Consider the following 15,280-nt stretch of genomic DNA (forward strand, 5'->3'; position numbering starts at 1 on the left):
AGCCTAGCCAGGATCTCTAGCCAAGTTCTGTCTAGGATCTCCAGCCAAGTTCTGTCTCTCAAGTGTGTTTTTAATATCCTGATACACATGCTTCAGTGGTAGTGGGTTCGCTGCAGTAGTAATTCTGAATGAGGAGGTGATAGTGAAAGTTTTGAAAAGCCCCCTCAAACTTTTTAATTTTCCTCTCTACTTTGAGAATTCTAAGTTAAACAATCCCTAAAATTCCTTCCAGCTCTGATCTCTGAGCATTGGGACTCTGGACACATTATTTGGGCCCTTTGGGTTCTAGCTTCCTGCTCTAAAATGAAAGGCCTATAAAATTATCTGATAAACTTTTTTCAGCTTCCAAATGTTTGGTTTTACTCTTCATTTGGACATGATGAGGTTCCTTCGTTCACACTAGTTCTGCTTGGCTATATGGATGCTTGAGACTACACAGAAGTTCTGTGTGTTTACAAGTCCCTGCCCAGTTTATGGTTATGGAGATGTTTTCCTGTCTGTGGGATGATAAAATCACACAGTGGCTTTTGTGGTAGGAGCCTTGGAAATCGTCAACTCTCCATTTTACAGAGAGAAACCAAGTGTTTTGCCCGAGGTCAGAGGGTATATTAGTTAGGGTTCTCCAGAGGAACAACCAATTGGATATAAAAGGATTTATTATGAGGAATTGCTCACTAGATTATGGAGGCTGAGCATTCCCACAGCCTACAAGCTATGGACCCTAGAAAGCCAGTGGTGCAATTCAGTCTGAGTCCGAAGGCCTGAGAAGCAGGGCAGCTGATGATACAGATCCCATCCAAGGGCGAGAAGAAGAGATAAGGTGTCACTGCAATTAGGGGAAAAGCAGCAAATTCTTCCTTCCTCCTCCTGTGAGTCTATTCAGGCCCTCAGCACTGTGGAGTGCCAGCTAATACCCAGAAATACTGTCACAGACACACTCAGATTCCGGTGTTTTTTTGTGTGTGTTTTTTTTTTAATATATTTTATTGATTTTTTACAGAGAGGAAGGGAGAGAGATAGAGAGTTAGAAACATTGAAGAGAGAGAAACATCGATCAGCTGCCTCCTGCACATCTCCTACTGGGGATGTGCCCGCAACCCAGGTACATGCCCTTGACCAGAATCAAACCTGGGACCTTTCAGTCCGCAAGCTGACGCTCTATCCACTGAGCCAAACCGGTTTCCGCAAGATTCCGTTTTTAATCTGGGCATCTTTTGGCCCACTCAAACTGACACATGAAAGTAACCACCACAAAAGGCAGATTAGTAGCAATTAAGGCATCACCTAAGGCAGCGTATTTTCCTCTTTGTGTGATAGCATCCTTTTAATAGAAAAAATGTGAAGGAGGACCTTAGATCTCAACACCACCCCATCTGTGCCGTCTCATTCAGGGAAGGGCCTGTACCCTAGACAGTGCCGTCTTCTTTTTAATTCCACAAATGGGACAAATGTTCGGTTATCCTAAAACGTATAGAATTTTCAGACATGAAAACTCTAGATTAAAAAACAAAGATCAAACCATTTATAACCAAAGGTAATCATGATTACACATGGAGATTTTTGGTATGATATCTACAGAGAGCAACAATGTTTGAATCATATAGAACTCGATGTTTTAAATACAAGACAATGGGCTTTTTAATCTGCTGGGTTAGTTAGGAGGTGGCAGGTGACCTAAGGAAAACTGAGCTGCTACATCACGGCATGGAAAAAGGAGAGGCTCTGAATTTTGGGTTAAATTTGCATTACTCTTTTTTATTTTTAATTGTAGTAAGATACACATAACAAAGCTTGCCATCTTAACCATTTTTAAGTGCACGTGTTACATTTTTTGCAGGATCTTACTGAGTGAATAAAATCATAAGAAATGACAAGCAAGGAAATGTTAGGCCTCACGTGTGCAAATCAAGGTAACTTTTCTAAGCCCAGTTCATGCTCCATAAAGGCCCTCAGACACAAATTGAAAATACCTGTAAAACACCATGAAATGCTTTTACTTTGGAAAATACTCAGAGCACATCACGGGTTGTCTGAACCTACATGTTGGTCTCCTTCAGTGCTAAAGCCCTATGTGGTTTGGATGTCCTCATACATTAAATTCCCCTTCCTCTAAACATTTTTTAAGTTTTCTCAACTTTTAGTTAAGCTTTGTTTTTTTAAAAATGTATCTTGTGTAATATTAAGCACAATTATGTCAAAAGTGTCAATAACCATTAAAGCACTACTTGTCTACTTGTTTTAAAGCTAAGCACTTATTTTTACATAATACTTCTCAGTCTCCTAACTCCAGTTTATATTTTTTAAGTACAGCTGACACGTCATGAATTGAACGTGCTATTCTGTTGCCTAACTTTGAAGTGTATTATTGATCAAAGTTCTAGTTATGATACGTTAGCCGTGTTTATAGAGCCGTGGTGATGAGACGGTGTGAACTCTGACCCGGTTTCTCCCTGGTTGTTGGGCTAGCAGCAAAGAAGAGTTACCGCTCTGCAACTCACGAGCCCCTGTCACTCAGAACAGGCTACTTGCCCTCTCCTCTGTGTTCTCATCCCTACAGTAGAGACTTTTAACACCCATTTCCTAAGAATGTCCATAAGGAAAATACCCAGTCACATTCAGGATGGGGCAAAAGTAGGTTTACGGTTGTGAGTATGCAAAGCACAGTTTATTTTTGTATTATCATTTATTAATTATTGTAGTATTCACCATATGAACAACTGTAAACTTCCTTTTGCCTTACCCTGTATACAGTGCCCATAATAAATGTCTGAAAGTCAGTAGACACTCAATGAACATTAATGTTTGTCTTTGGGGATTAAACTGTCAGACTTTACCTATAACAATCAACTTTGAAGTCCTTTTCTGGTTATCAGATTGCTATTTCTCTAAAGTATAGGGTGTTCCCAAAAAAATGTATACATATTTTAACAGCTGATAACTCACTTAATTTTGAAAATGAGCTGTATGTTAATAAACACTGACTTTATCATTCAGAGTATGTATACCAGCTGATAGCTCAATTTTGAAAATGAACTGTCCTTATAATAAAAGCCTAATATGCTAAGTGTCCAGTCGTCTGGTCATCTGTTCAGCCAATCAACGCGTAATATGCTAATGATATGCTAAGGCCGCTCAACTGCTAGCTATGATGTATACTGACCACCAGGGGGCAAATGCTCCAACTGGTAGGTTGGCTTGCTGCTGGGGTCTGACTGAGCAAGACGGGCCAGACACTCCCTGGAGTCCTCCTGTGGTCCCTCCCTGGCCCCGATCGTGCACCAGTGGGATCCCTTGGCCTGGCCTGTGCTCTCTCACAATCCGGGACCCCTCAGGGAATGTCAGAGAGCCGGTTTTGGCCTGATCACGCAGGGCAGGCCGAGGGACTCTATTGGTATACAAATTAGTGCACTGGGCCTCTAGTATGTTAATAAACACAGACTTTATAATGATTCAAAGTGTGTATACCTTTTGGGGGCCCTGTATTAACAAACATCTCTAGCACTTGCTTCTATTAAAAAGCTCAAAGAGCCCAGCCCATGTGGCTCAGTGGATTGAGCATCACCCCATGCACCAAGAGGTTGCCAATTCGATTCTGGGTCAGGGCACATGCCCAGGTTGCGGGCTCAATCCCCAGTAGGCAGCATCGATGTTTCTCTCTCATTGATGTTTCTATCTCTCTCTCTCCCTTTCCCTTTGTCTCTCTCTCTTTCTCTCTCTCAAAAAATCAATAAAAACATATATATTTTTTAAGTCCAAAGAGCCCTGGCCAGTGTGGCTCAATGGTTGAGCATCATCCCATGTACCGAGAGGTCACCCATTCAGTTCCCAATCAGGGCACATGCCCAGTTGTGGGCTCAAACACCAGTAGGGAGCATTCAGGAGGCAGCTAATGGATGTTTCTCTCTCTCATTAATGTTTCTCTCTCTCTCTCCCCCCACCCCCTCTGTCTTTCTGTCTCTCTAAAATCAATAAAAACACATCTAAAAAAAATCCCGAAGAACTTTTCCTTTCTGTTAACTGTTAACTTTCTGTTACTTTTCACTCTTTTACCCCCAGGCTTGAGTCCAGGGTCATGTGTGTCACCTAGTTTGTTTCTGTTGCATCTTAGCGTTTCCTTGGGTTTTGAGTGGGCTTCTTTGGGCAATATACAGATGTCATAATATAGAAGCTGTTTGTGACATGGTCTGCATATCACTCAAAAAGACACTCATTGTTCTTATTAGCTACTAATTCAAACTTCTCTGAGAAAAACTAATACTTTTTCTGTATATAAAATTTTGGCCAGATTTTTTTTCTTTCAGCGTCTTGAAATTTATTTCCATAATACCATCTCAGGAGCCCCGTACCTACCACTAGTCTCTTTTGGAATCCTTTTTCAATTCCTGGAAGGTAGCATAATTGTTTTTCTCTTTGTAACTTGTGGAGCCATTACCATACCCAATAAGTTTTGACCAAGGGCAAAATTAAGTCTGTACACTACAAGTGTGTAACACAGTTGGGAGAGGTCAGATATTGGACAGATGTGACTTTTTCTGCAGTCAGTGTGAACACAGAGCTTCTTGTGTAATTTGATGCCAGAAGGAGAAAAGAAGTTGGGATTTACTGCAGGAATGCTCCACATCCTCCCTCTCAAATATATTCTAATGACATAATTTGGTTGGTTGTCCCTAGGCAACTTACAAGGACAAGCCTATCAACTTTTACTTCAGTTTGTGACTAGAGTGGCCATATCTGGAAAAGAGCAGGAGTTCTGTCTCTTTTGAGAATAAGTCAAACAAACAAGTGAGTAATTTTAATTCTACAAATAGAGTAACAAAACATTAAATGCAGAATATGAAAATGACCATCATCCAGGGAAAATGATTTTAAATGCTGTTGAACATACAGAGGGAAAATCACCAGCCAGGTAGCAAAGCCCATATGTAAAAGGGCCCTGGATTCATGGAAGAAGGAACTCAAGAAAGATACTCAATATGAACATAATGAGATTATAAACTACACACTGGAACCGCTTTTTCAGATGCTCACTGAGTGGTGCCAGCCCCAGGAGTTTGGTTTCTGCTGCTCTGGTACTCTCCTGACAGATCCTGGAAGCAACAGTGCTATATTGGGCTTAAAAAGAAGCAATATGATCCAACAGTTCCACCCCTCAGTATATACCCAAGAGAAATGAATACATATGTCCACACCAAAAGAGATACAAGAATGTTCACAGCATCACTAACTGCAATAGCCAGAAACAGCTGCATTCTTATCAGCTGAACCGACCATCTGATTGGTAGCTATGACGTGCAATGACCACCAGGGGGCAGACGCTCAATGCAGGAGCTGTCCCCAGGTGGTCAGTGCGCTCCCACAGGGGGAGCGCTGCGCAGCCAGAATCCGGGCTCATGGCTGGTGAGCACAGCGGCGATGTTGGGAGCCTCTCCGCCTCCATGGCAGCACTAAGGCTGTCTGAGTGACAGCTTAGGCTCCCTGTGGCCGGCAGGCTCCAATCGCCTGAAGGTGAATAGGAAATTGGGGGTGGGTGGGGGGGGGGGGGGCAGGGCCGGCTGCCAGGGAAGATGGCCCTGATCACAGGCCAGGCCTAGGGACCGCATCTGCGCACGAATTTCATGCGTTGGACCTCTAGTTATAAAATAAAAATCCTGATGTGTGGAAACAGTTTGGCAGTTCCTAAACAAGTTAAATGTAAAATTACCTTATGACCCAACAATTTCACTCCAAAAGAACTGAACAGGTGTCCAAACAAAAACTTGCACACAAAAGTACATAGCAGCAATATTCACAATAACCCAAAGGTAGAAACAACCCAAATGCCCTTCAGCTGAAGAGTAGATAAAATATGGAATACCCATGCAATAGAATTCAACCTTAAAATTAACGCAGTACTGATACATGCCAGAACCTGGATGAGCCTAAAGCATTATGCTAAGAGAAAAGTTTGACACAAAGACCATATATTGTATGGTTCCATTTATATGCACTACCTCAAAAAGGAGAATCCCTAGAGACAGAAAGCAGATTAGTGGTTGCCAGGGGCTAGAGGGATAAGTCCTGAGTGACTGCCTGATGGGCATGATGTTTCCTTCTAGGGCAGCAGTGGGCAAACTAAGGCCCGCAGGCCGGATCCGGCCCATTTGAAAATGAATAAAACTAAAAAAAGAAAAGACGGTACCCTTTTATGTAATGATGTTTACTTTGAATTTATATTAGTTCACACAAACACTCCATTCATGCTTTTGTTCCTGCCCTCCGGTCCAGTTTAAGAACCCATTGTGGCCCGCGAGTCAAAAAGTTTGCCCACCCCTGTTCTAGGGCGGTGAAAAATTTTTAGAACTTGATAGTGGTAATGGTTGTACTACATTGTGAACGTCATTGCTGCCACTGGATTGAACACTTTAAAGTGGTTTAAAGTACATTTTGTTATGTATTTTACCACATTTTTTTAAAACAATTCTGACATATAACCCACAACCTAAACCAGTGGTGGCGAACCTTTTGAGCTTGGCGTGTCAAAATTTTGAAAAACCCTAACGTAACTCTGGTGCCGTGTCACATATAGAAATATTCATAATTTTTTTTGATATTTGCAACCATAGTAAAAAAAAATTTATATTTTTGATATTTATTTTATATATTTAAATGCCATTTAACAAAAATCAACCAAAAAATATGTATAAAATGAACAAAAACAGAAAAACAATGTACATTTAGGAAAAAGTAATAATAAAAACAATGATAATCAAATGGTACGAAAATTAGAAATTAGTGACTTTTTTGGTGCTGAAGTTTGTCTGCTAATTCTTCGATTGCAGGTTCATACTTGGTGCACTTCAAGACCAAGTAAGCGCCACTAACTTCATCTGTTAGCCGGTTTCTTTTGTTCGTTTTAATATTATTTAATGCTGAGAACAAAGTCTCACAAAAATAAGTTGATGAAAAAATTGTTAGCAAAGCCATCGCTAGATTTTTTATGTCACTAAAAGTGTCAGGTACTCTGTTTCAAGCACTCAAAATTTCTTGTGCGTAGTTGCACTCTTCTTCATTATTCAAACGATTTCATTCCAGATTTTCAAGTTTTGACCTTAAGTCAACAAACACATGAGTCCAAATGCTACCTTGAGAATCTGCAAGTTGCATCTCTAAATTGTCAATTTGCATCCATTGGAAATCCTTTAATTCCAAAGTACTGTAAACAACTACATCCAGATACTTAATAATTTTAATGGTCTGTTCTAGGCTTCTAAATTGGTAGAATCTTTCACTGAACTGTTCAAATAACAAGTTTACTATATTCTGGTACATAAGTATGGACTCCATTACACTCGTTGTAGTGGCCTTCTCGAAATACTTTTTTTTAATATATATATTTTATTGATTTTTTTACAGAGAGGAAGGGAGAGGGATAGAGAGTTAGAAACATCAATGAAAGAGAAGCATCAATCAGTTGCCTCCTGCACACCCTCTACTGGAGATGTGCCTGCAACCAAGGTACATGCCCTTGACCGGAATCGAACCTGGGACTCTTAGTCCCCAGGCCGATGCTCTATCCAGTGAGCCAAACCAGCCAGGGCTTGAAATACTTTTTTATCTGAGGAAAATACTTATAAGTTTTAGTTTCAATATCTCACTTGAAAATTTTGTTTACTTTCAAAAGATTTGATGTATCCAAACATAACGTCAATACTTTTGCCAAAACCTTGTAATTTTAAGTTCAGCTCATTCATATGAACAGAGAGATCTGTAAAAAACATCAAATTGCTGACCCACTTATGATCATTGATCTGAGGAACGTTTCCAGATCCTTATTCTCAATAAATACCATAATTTCTTCAAAGCACTCCACAAATTGCTCAAGTACTTTACCTCAACTAAGCCATCTCACATTATTGAACACTAGAGGCCCGGTGCACAAAAATTTGTGCACTCGGGGGTGTCCCTCAGCCCGGCCTGTGCTCTCTCGCAGTCTAGAACCCCTCAGGGGATGACCACCTGCTGGCTTAGGCCTGCTCCCTGGGGGATTGGGTCTAAGCTGGCAGTCAGACATCCCTCTGGCAGCCCGGGAGCCCTTGGGGGATGTCCGCTTGCCAGCGGGGAGCAGGCCTAAGCTGCAGTCAAACATCCTTAGCACTGCTGAGGAGGTGGGAGAGGCTCCCTCCACCACCACTGTACTGGCAGCCATCAGCCTGGCTTGTGGCTGAGAAGAGCTCCCGCTGTTGGAGCGCACTGACCACCAGGGGGCAGCTCTTGCATTGAGCGTCTGGCCCCTGGTGGTCAGTGTGTGTCATAGTGACCAGTCATTCCCAGTGGTTCTGCTGTTAGGGTCATTTTGCATATTACCCTTTTATTATATAGGATAGAGGCCTGGTGCACGGGTGGGGGCCGGCTGGTTTGCCCTGAAGGGTGTCCCGGATCAGGGTGGGGATCCCGCTGGGGTGCCTGGCCAGCCTGGGTGAGGGGCTGATGGGTGTTTGCAGGCTGGTCACACCCCTTCAGGGTGGAAGCCCCCACTGGGGTGCTTGGCCAGCCTGGGTGAGGGGCTGATGGCTGTTTGCAGTTGGTCACACCCTGTTTAGGGTGGGGATCCCCACTGGGGTGCCTGGCCAGCCTGGGTGAGGGGCTGATGGCTGTTTTCAGGCTGGTCAAGCCCCCCCCCCCCCAGTGGAGACCCTCAGCCCATGGAGGTTTGGCCAGCCTGGGTGAGGGGCTGATGGCTGTTTTCAGGCTGGCCACACCCCCTTTAGGGTGGAGGCTCCCCACTGGGGTGCCTGGCCAGTCTGGGTGAGGGGCTGAAGACCGTTTTCAGGTTGGCCAAGCCTCCCCGGCAACAGAAGCTCCCAGCCTCACCTTTTTTTATTTTTATTTTTTATTTACCTTCTATAATTGAAATTTTGTAGCCTAGAGTAGAGCTCAGAGCCAGCCAGACGGGCCTTCTGCTTGCTCCAGCTCCGTGGCCACAGCAGGCTGAAAGCAGGTATCTGGGGTTTATTTACTTTCTATAATTGAAACTTTGTTGCTTTGAGTGGAGCTCAGAGCCGGCCGCGGCAGCTGGGAAGCTTGGCTTCCTCCATCATTGGGGCAACCAAGCCTCCTGCTTGCTCCAGCTCCATGGCTGTCGGCCGCCATCTTGGTTGGGTTAATTTGCATGCAGTTGCTCTGATTGGCTGGTGGGTGTGGCTTAAGGCATAGTGAAGGTACAGTCAATTCGCATGTTTGTCTTTTATTAGTGTGGATCAGTAGTCCACTGTAGGTTGAATCAACTTCCTGTAAAAGTGCAGAAAATTCTCGCTTGTGAAGGGGTCGAGAAGCTATAAAATTCACAATTTTTGTTACAACTGACATTAAATCATTCAATTCTGAGAATCCCGATTTGGCACACAATACCTCCTGATGGATAATGCAATGAAAAGGTACAATGGATGTCTAATAGCTTCCATAAACAATTTCAGGAATCCCACATATTTTCCCACCATATTTGGTGCCCCATCTGTCGTGACTGACACAATTTTAGTGATATCAGTGTTTAGGTCACTGAATGTTTTTATAACAACCTTACATATTTCGTTTCCTGATGTACTTATTGGCACTGATTCTAACTTTATCAACTCTTCTCTCATTGTGATCCCATCAGAATATCTAGCAATAATGGCCAACCGAGCATTTGATGTGACATCAGTAGTTTCATCAAGAGAAATCGAAAAATATTTACAACTATTTAAGTCTTTTTTTTACTGATGTTGTACGTTTTTGTTAAGATCTATTATTCTGTCTTTGATAGTATTTCTACTGAGTGGTAACTCAGAAATTCTTTTAATAATATCATCTTTATTTTTCACTTCGTGAAATAGAGCTGGTGCACATCTTAGAAATGTTTCCTTAATAAATTCTCCGTCACTGAGGGCTTTTCCATGCTGAGCTATGGAGTGAGCAATACAGTAACTTGCTGATGTCAAATTTGTAGAGCATCTTACAAATTTAATGATGGAATTTGATTGACTTTTATAGAGGTGTAGCTGCCTAGAAATGTATTCCTTCCTTTCATCGATACTTTTTTTCAAGAGCTGGCAATAATTAGTTTCAAAATGTCTCTTTACATTCCACGTCCTGCTTACTACCATTTCATTACACAGTATGCACAATGATCTGTTGTTTCTGTCGACAATCCCGTACATCTCGGTCCATATGTCTTGAAAGGGTCGGCTACTGCTACTTCCACTTCCTTTATCATTCAATTTTGCTTTTTTTTTTTAATTTTTTTTAAAAATATATTTTATTGATTTTTTACAGAGAGGAAGGGAGAGAGATAGAGAGTTAGGAACATTGGATGAGAGAGAAACATCGATCAGCTGCCTCCTGCACACTCCCCACTGGGGATGTGCCCGCAACCAAGGTACATGCCCTTGACTGGAATCGAACCTGGGACCCCTCAGTCACAGGCCGACACTCTATCCACTGAACCAAACCAGCTGGGGCGTTTTTTTTTTTATTTTTTGATTCTCCATCACAAGGCTACAAAAATAAATAAATATAAATCACGGTGTTTTTTATAAAAGGTTGATAGTTTTCTTACCTATTAACTTTTTGCAGTGTTGTTGCACTGACTCCTGGTGCAAAACAATTCAAAGATAGTATGTATAACCAACAAATATATGATGCTGTAATCAATTATCCGACACGCAGAATGTCTCGTTGAGCACTGCTGTATATCTTTCTCTTCTAACCCTCCCACTCCTGTCTCCTAACGAACATGGCGATCAAGTGCGTCCATTTGCCGAATGCACCCGAACGCACGGGAAGCTTACCCGAGGCACATGTTGACAGTAACGAGCCGTTTCCAGAATTGGGCATTTTGTCACTCGAGTAAAAATAAAATGTCATGAGTAAAGATTAATCTCTTTATAGTACAATTCGTAACCTTTTTATATTAATGTCAATATTGGAACAATGTATCTTGGATGTTTTCACTATGTATCTTTGCTACGCAACACCGATGTACATGTTTACATCCGGTTTTAGAATTGCATTATTGATCATGAGTAACGTGAGTAATAATATTACTCGAGTGATGCCCAACTCTGGCCGTTGCGAGAGACAAATATTTGAATTATGCAGTTTTTTTGTCTCTGTCGATGTGTGTCACCCAAAATGAGTTCACGTGTCATAGGTTCGCCATCACTGACCTAGACCAAGTAAATCATAATCTCTTAGAAATGGTTTAAGCATCAGAAAACTCTAATACAGTGGTTCTCAACCTTCTGGCCCTTTAAATACAGTTCCTCATGTTGTGACCCAACCATAAAATTATTTTCGTTGCTACTTCATAACTGTAATGTTGCTACTGTTATGAATCGTAATGTAAATATCTGATATGCAGGATGGTCTGAGGCGACTCCTGTGAAAGGGAAAGGATCACTCAACTGCCAAAGGGGTCGGGACCCACAGGTTGAGAACCGCTGCTCTAAGCTCTCCAAGAGATGCTAGTGTACTGTCAACGCTGGGTTTCAAGCCTTCTTCATAAGTGGTGGTTGTAGTGTGATATATTTAATATATTTTTATTGATTTCAGGAGGAAGGGAGAGGGAGAGAGAGATAGAAACATCAATGATAAGAGAGAATCATTGGTTGGCTGCCTCCTGCATGCCCCCATTGGGGATTGAGCCCACAGCCTGGGCATGTGCCCTGACGGGAAATCGAACTGTGACTCCTGGTTCATAGGTTGATGCTCAACCACTGAGCCACGCCAATCGGGCATGGTGTGAGATATTTAAATTTGTCCCTGTCTATTCACTTGTTCTAGGGAATAGCTATGTCTTCAGCTTCTATCAGAAATCAGATGCTGTCAGAAATTGGCTGCCTAGAGTTATGCAAAATGTTGTCTTCTTGTAGAAAATAAAATTTTGGAAAAGCTGCGAAGAAAAAGATCATCTTGCACTGACCTGTGTTTTTTTTTTTTTTTAATATGAGAGAAAAGGGCCTCTTTTCTAACTGCCATCTAGATGTGTCCAACGGTAAAAAAAAAAAAAAAAAAAAAGCCCATGAAATGGTAGCTTCGCAGTGAGCGGCCCTCAGGCTCCCCAGCACATGTGCGTGTGCTTGCACCCTGCCAAAGCAGGCTCGGGTTTTCCAGAAAACCTAGGGGCAAGAGGCCAGATAACTTCTACTGAGTCCTCAGGGAAGGAAGTGAACTTTCCCTCGTGTTTCTAATTCGGCAATGGCTTGTGCTGCTATTAGTCCTATGGAATCTCAACAGTGCTTGCCCCTCCTACCTCAGGAAGGAAGTTGCCACTTCCTCAGCAAGATTCGCTTCCCATGAGCTCGGATCAGGCCACAGCTGAGGCTGGCTCCGGCTTTGGCAGAGTTGCAAATAGGTTAAATGTAGAGGGGATTTCTAGTTCTCCTCTGCTTCTGCCAACTTCCTTTTCTGGCAAAATCTGAATAAACAAAAACACTGGGCAGGTGGCTTGTTGCTCCCCATGGCGCTTCACAAAGCTAAGTTCTTTATGTGATCCAAGAGGTGGATGGCTTGTGATTTTCTTTCCTCAGCGTTACACAGTTAATACCCTGAACTTTCATTTCTGAAAGACGTGCGCCTGAAGCAGAACTACAAATTAAACTTGGACATCACATCTCCGTCTTTCTCAGCCTTTGTAGCCCAGCCTAAGTGACCACAGGATCTGCTGTTGGAATGGCATGGGTTTCCATTTAAGATGTTAATTAGAAGGAGCAGCAAACACTTTTCTCAGAGGAAGTGTGCTATAGTAAAAAGGTACATTTTACTATGACCTAAATTCCCTTCAGATTTCTAGCTTTCTAGATTTATCTCCAACCAAGGAGCTGGCCTTGGTACCTCGCTTTCATGCCCTGACCTTTGATGTACTTGTTTAACTCTAATAAAGTAATAAAGCTTAGATGCGGATATATACATATTTTTTTAAGGATTGTAGGTTTTGGAGCCAGAAGACTTAGAGTGGATTATGTCAGCTCCATAATTCATTTACCAGTTGTGAAATGTAGACAGGTTACTAAATTTCTCTGATTCTATTTATTCATAGAGCTGACAATGAATGTAAGTATTTAATGTAAGTATTAAGTATTACATAGAGTACTTGTAAAAGTTAAATGAGAAACTAAATAAAGAATATAGGCCTGGCACATGTCCAGTAAATGTTACTTTCCAAAATACGTATTGCTAACTAGTAAAGCAAGTGATCCTCAAACTTAATCCCAGAGTGGCAGAAATAAGATGCAAAAATGCCTTCTCTCTTCACTGGGGTGTCCTAAAAGCCACAGAGTTGGGTATAACCATGGAAACTTGCTTGGGGTTAAATTCGGTTAAAAGTTAGAATCTGCTAATGAATCTTGATCTGTAGATTAGGAGTCCATAACTAGTTGAAGATAAAGGTATAAATCAGGGATAAAGTTTTGAGGCCAAGGCATAATAATGATTGCCTCTCAATTATGATTTATATCTTGCTTTTTTTCTCCCCCCCCACTCAACAATTATTTTCTAGGTAATTAAATATTTTCTACAATGTAATTTTTAATGATTACATATTAGGAGTATGCTCTAAACAAAAGCTATGGGCAATTCTATGGCAGCTAATTTAAAAAATTTTTTTTAAATTAAATTAGCCTGGCTGGTATGGCTCAATGGTTGAGCGTCAACCTATAAACCAGGAGGTCATGATTTGATTCCCTGGTCAGGGCACATGCCCTGGTTGCAGGCTTGACACCCAGTAGAAGATATACATGCAGGAGGCAGCTGATCAATGATTCTCTCTCATCATTAATGTTTCTCTCTTTCCCTCTCTCTCTCTCTCTCTCTCTCTCTCCCTCCCTCTCCCTCTCTCTCCCTTCCTCACTGAAATCAATAAAAAGATTTTTTTTTAAGTAAATTAACCTGAGAAATGGAAAACTTTTTTATATTTTCTTTGGCCAAGTCCTTGACCAATTTTTTTAATGCTTATTGTTTGTAAATATTTTATGGGCAAGTTATATTTCCTTTAAGATACATCTGCGTGTATTTAGTTTATTGTATTATGCAAATCCTCCATATCTTTACCTTTTTAAATGTACTGGCTTTATTCAGTTTTGAAACAGAAATATCAAAGTTCCCCACTATAATTTTATTTTTAGCAATTTCTCCTTTCATTTCAAATAGTTCAGGCTTTATATACTTAGCTACTGTCTTACTGCTTACAAGTTTATGACTGCTGTATCTTTTTTGTAAATGTTGCTCATTATTCAATTTAGTGCTGTTAGACTCTACTCTGCCTTGTCTAGTGTTAATATAAACTGGTATTTTCCCCAAAAATGTGCCTAGCATATCTTAATTTATCTCTTGATTTTCAGTCTTTATCACTTTTGTTAGAGTTTTGTTTGTTATCTACCTTAGTTAGTCCACTCACATTTCATAGAATGGCTGATAGACTTGGTTTTATTGCTTCCATGTCATTCTATTATTTATTATAGTTTACTTTCTCTTCTTCCACTCTTTATTTTTGGTGGTTTTATCACATAGCTCTTCATTCCTTTTTTCCCTCTTTATTAGTTTGGGAACTTTACTTTTCTGTGCCCTTGATGATTGTCTTCTGTAGCCTGGTGCTTATCATTAGAAGCATACTTTGTTTTACTATTATTTGAAAAAGGATGCCTGTTTTTCCGATCAAAACACTGTATTTCCCTACATGTATAACTTCCATAGCTATGCTCATTGTGTTAGCTGTCCCCCCTGAGCCTCTCTAAATGCTCTTATTGTGACTACTTGTTGTCCCCCTTTCCCAGCAGCGGTATTTCATAGGAGCCACTTGGGTCAATATTAATCTCTCTGGCTTCTCGATTCCCTTAGGTGCACTGTGATTTTTGTCATCTCACGCGGTTCAGGTCTGGCTGTTAGAGCGCCCTAAATGGCGGTGATTCCATAAGTGATAAAAGGCTGGGTTCCCTATTCATGGGAGACTATGGGATAGAAGTGGCAGCAGCTGCCTGTCTTCCTGCTCCCAGGTTCCCTTAGGCCAGCTGTTCTCAACCTGTGGGTGTGACCCCTTTGCAGGTCAAACGACCCTTTCATAGGGGTCGCCTAAGACCATCGGAAAACACATATATAGTGGTTCTCAACCTTCCTAATGCCGCGACCCTTTAATACAGTTCCTCATGTTGTGGTGACACCAACCGTAAAATTATTTTCATTGCTACTTCATAACTGTAATTTTGCTACTGTTATGAATCGTAATGTAAATATCTGATATGCAGGATGTATTTTCATTGTTACAAATTGA

General features: G+C 41.3%; 1 protein-coding gene across 4 annotated transcripts in view; it reads left to right on the forward strand.

The window, feature by feature from the left end:
- The window catches only part of LYRM4 (LYR motif containing 4), a 146,607-nt gene that overhangs the window by 118,757 nt on the left and 12,570 nt on the right, over positions 1-15,280 (forward strand). The window contains exon 3 of one of the 4 annotated variants that reach the window (XR_004973872.1): positions 4,672-4,782. The exons of 2 other annotated variants lie outside the window; for them this stretch is intronic. Coding sequence is in view for 1 of the 2 variants with exons in the window: in XM_036347902.1 (XP_036203795.1) it covers positions 1,838-1,852 (15 nt within the window). In the remaining variant the exon portion in view is untranslated. Of the gene's footprint in view, positions 1-1,837; positions 1,868-4,671; positions 4,783-15,280 lie in introns of those variants that run through there. One more of the 4 variants, XM_036347902.1, reaches the window with a different exon arrangement.

The sequence above is a fragment of the Myotis myotis genome, unplaced genomic scaffold (assembly GCF_014108235.1).
Source record: "Myotis myotis isolate mMyoMyo1 unplaced genomic scaffold, mMyoMyo1.p scaffold_m19_p_2, whole genome shotgun sequence".
NCBI lineage: Eukaryota > Metazoa > Chordata > Mammalia > Chiroptera > Vespertilionidae > Myotis > Myotis myotis.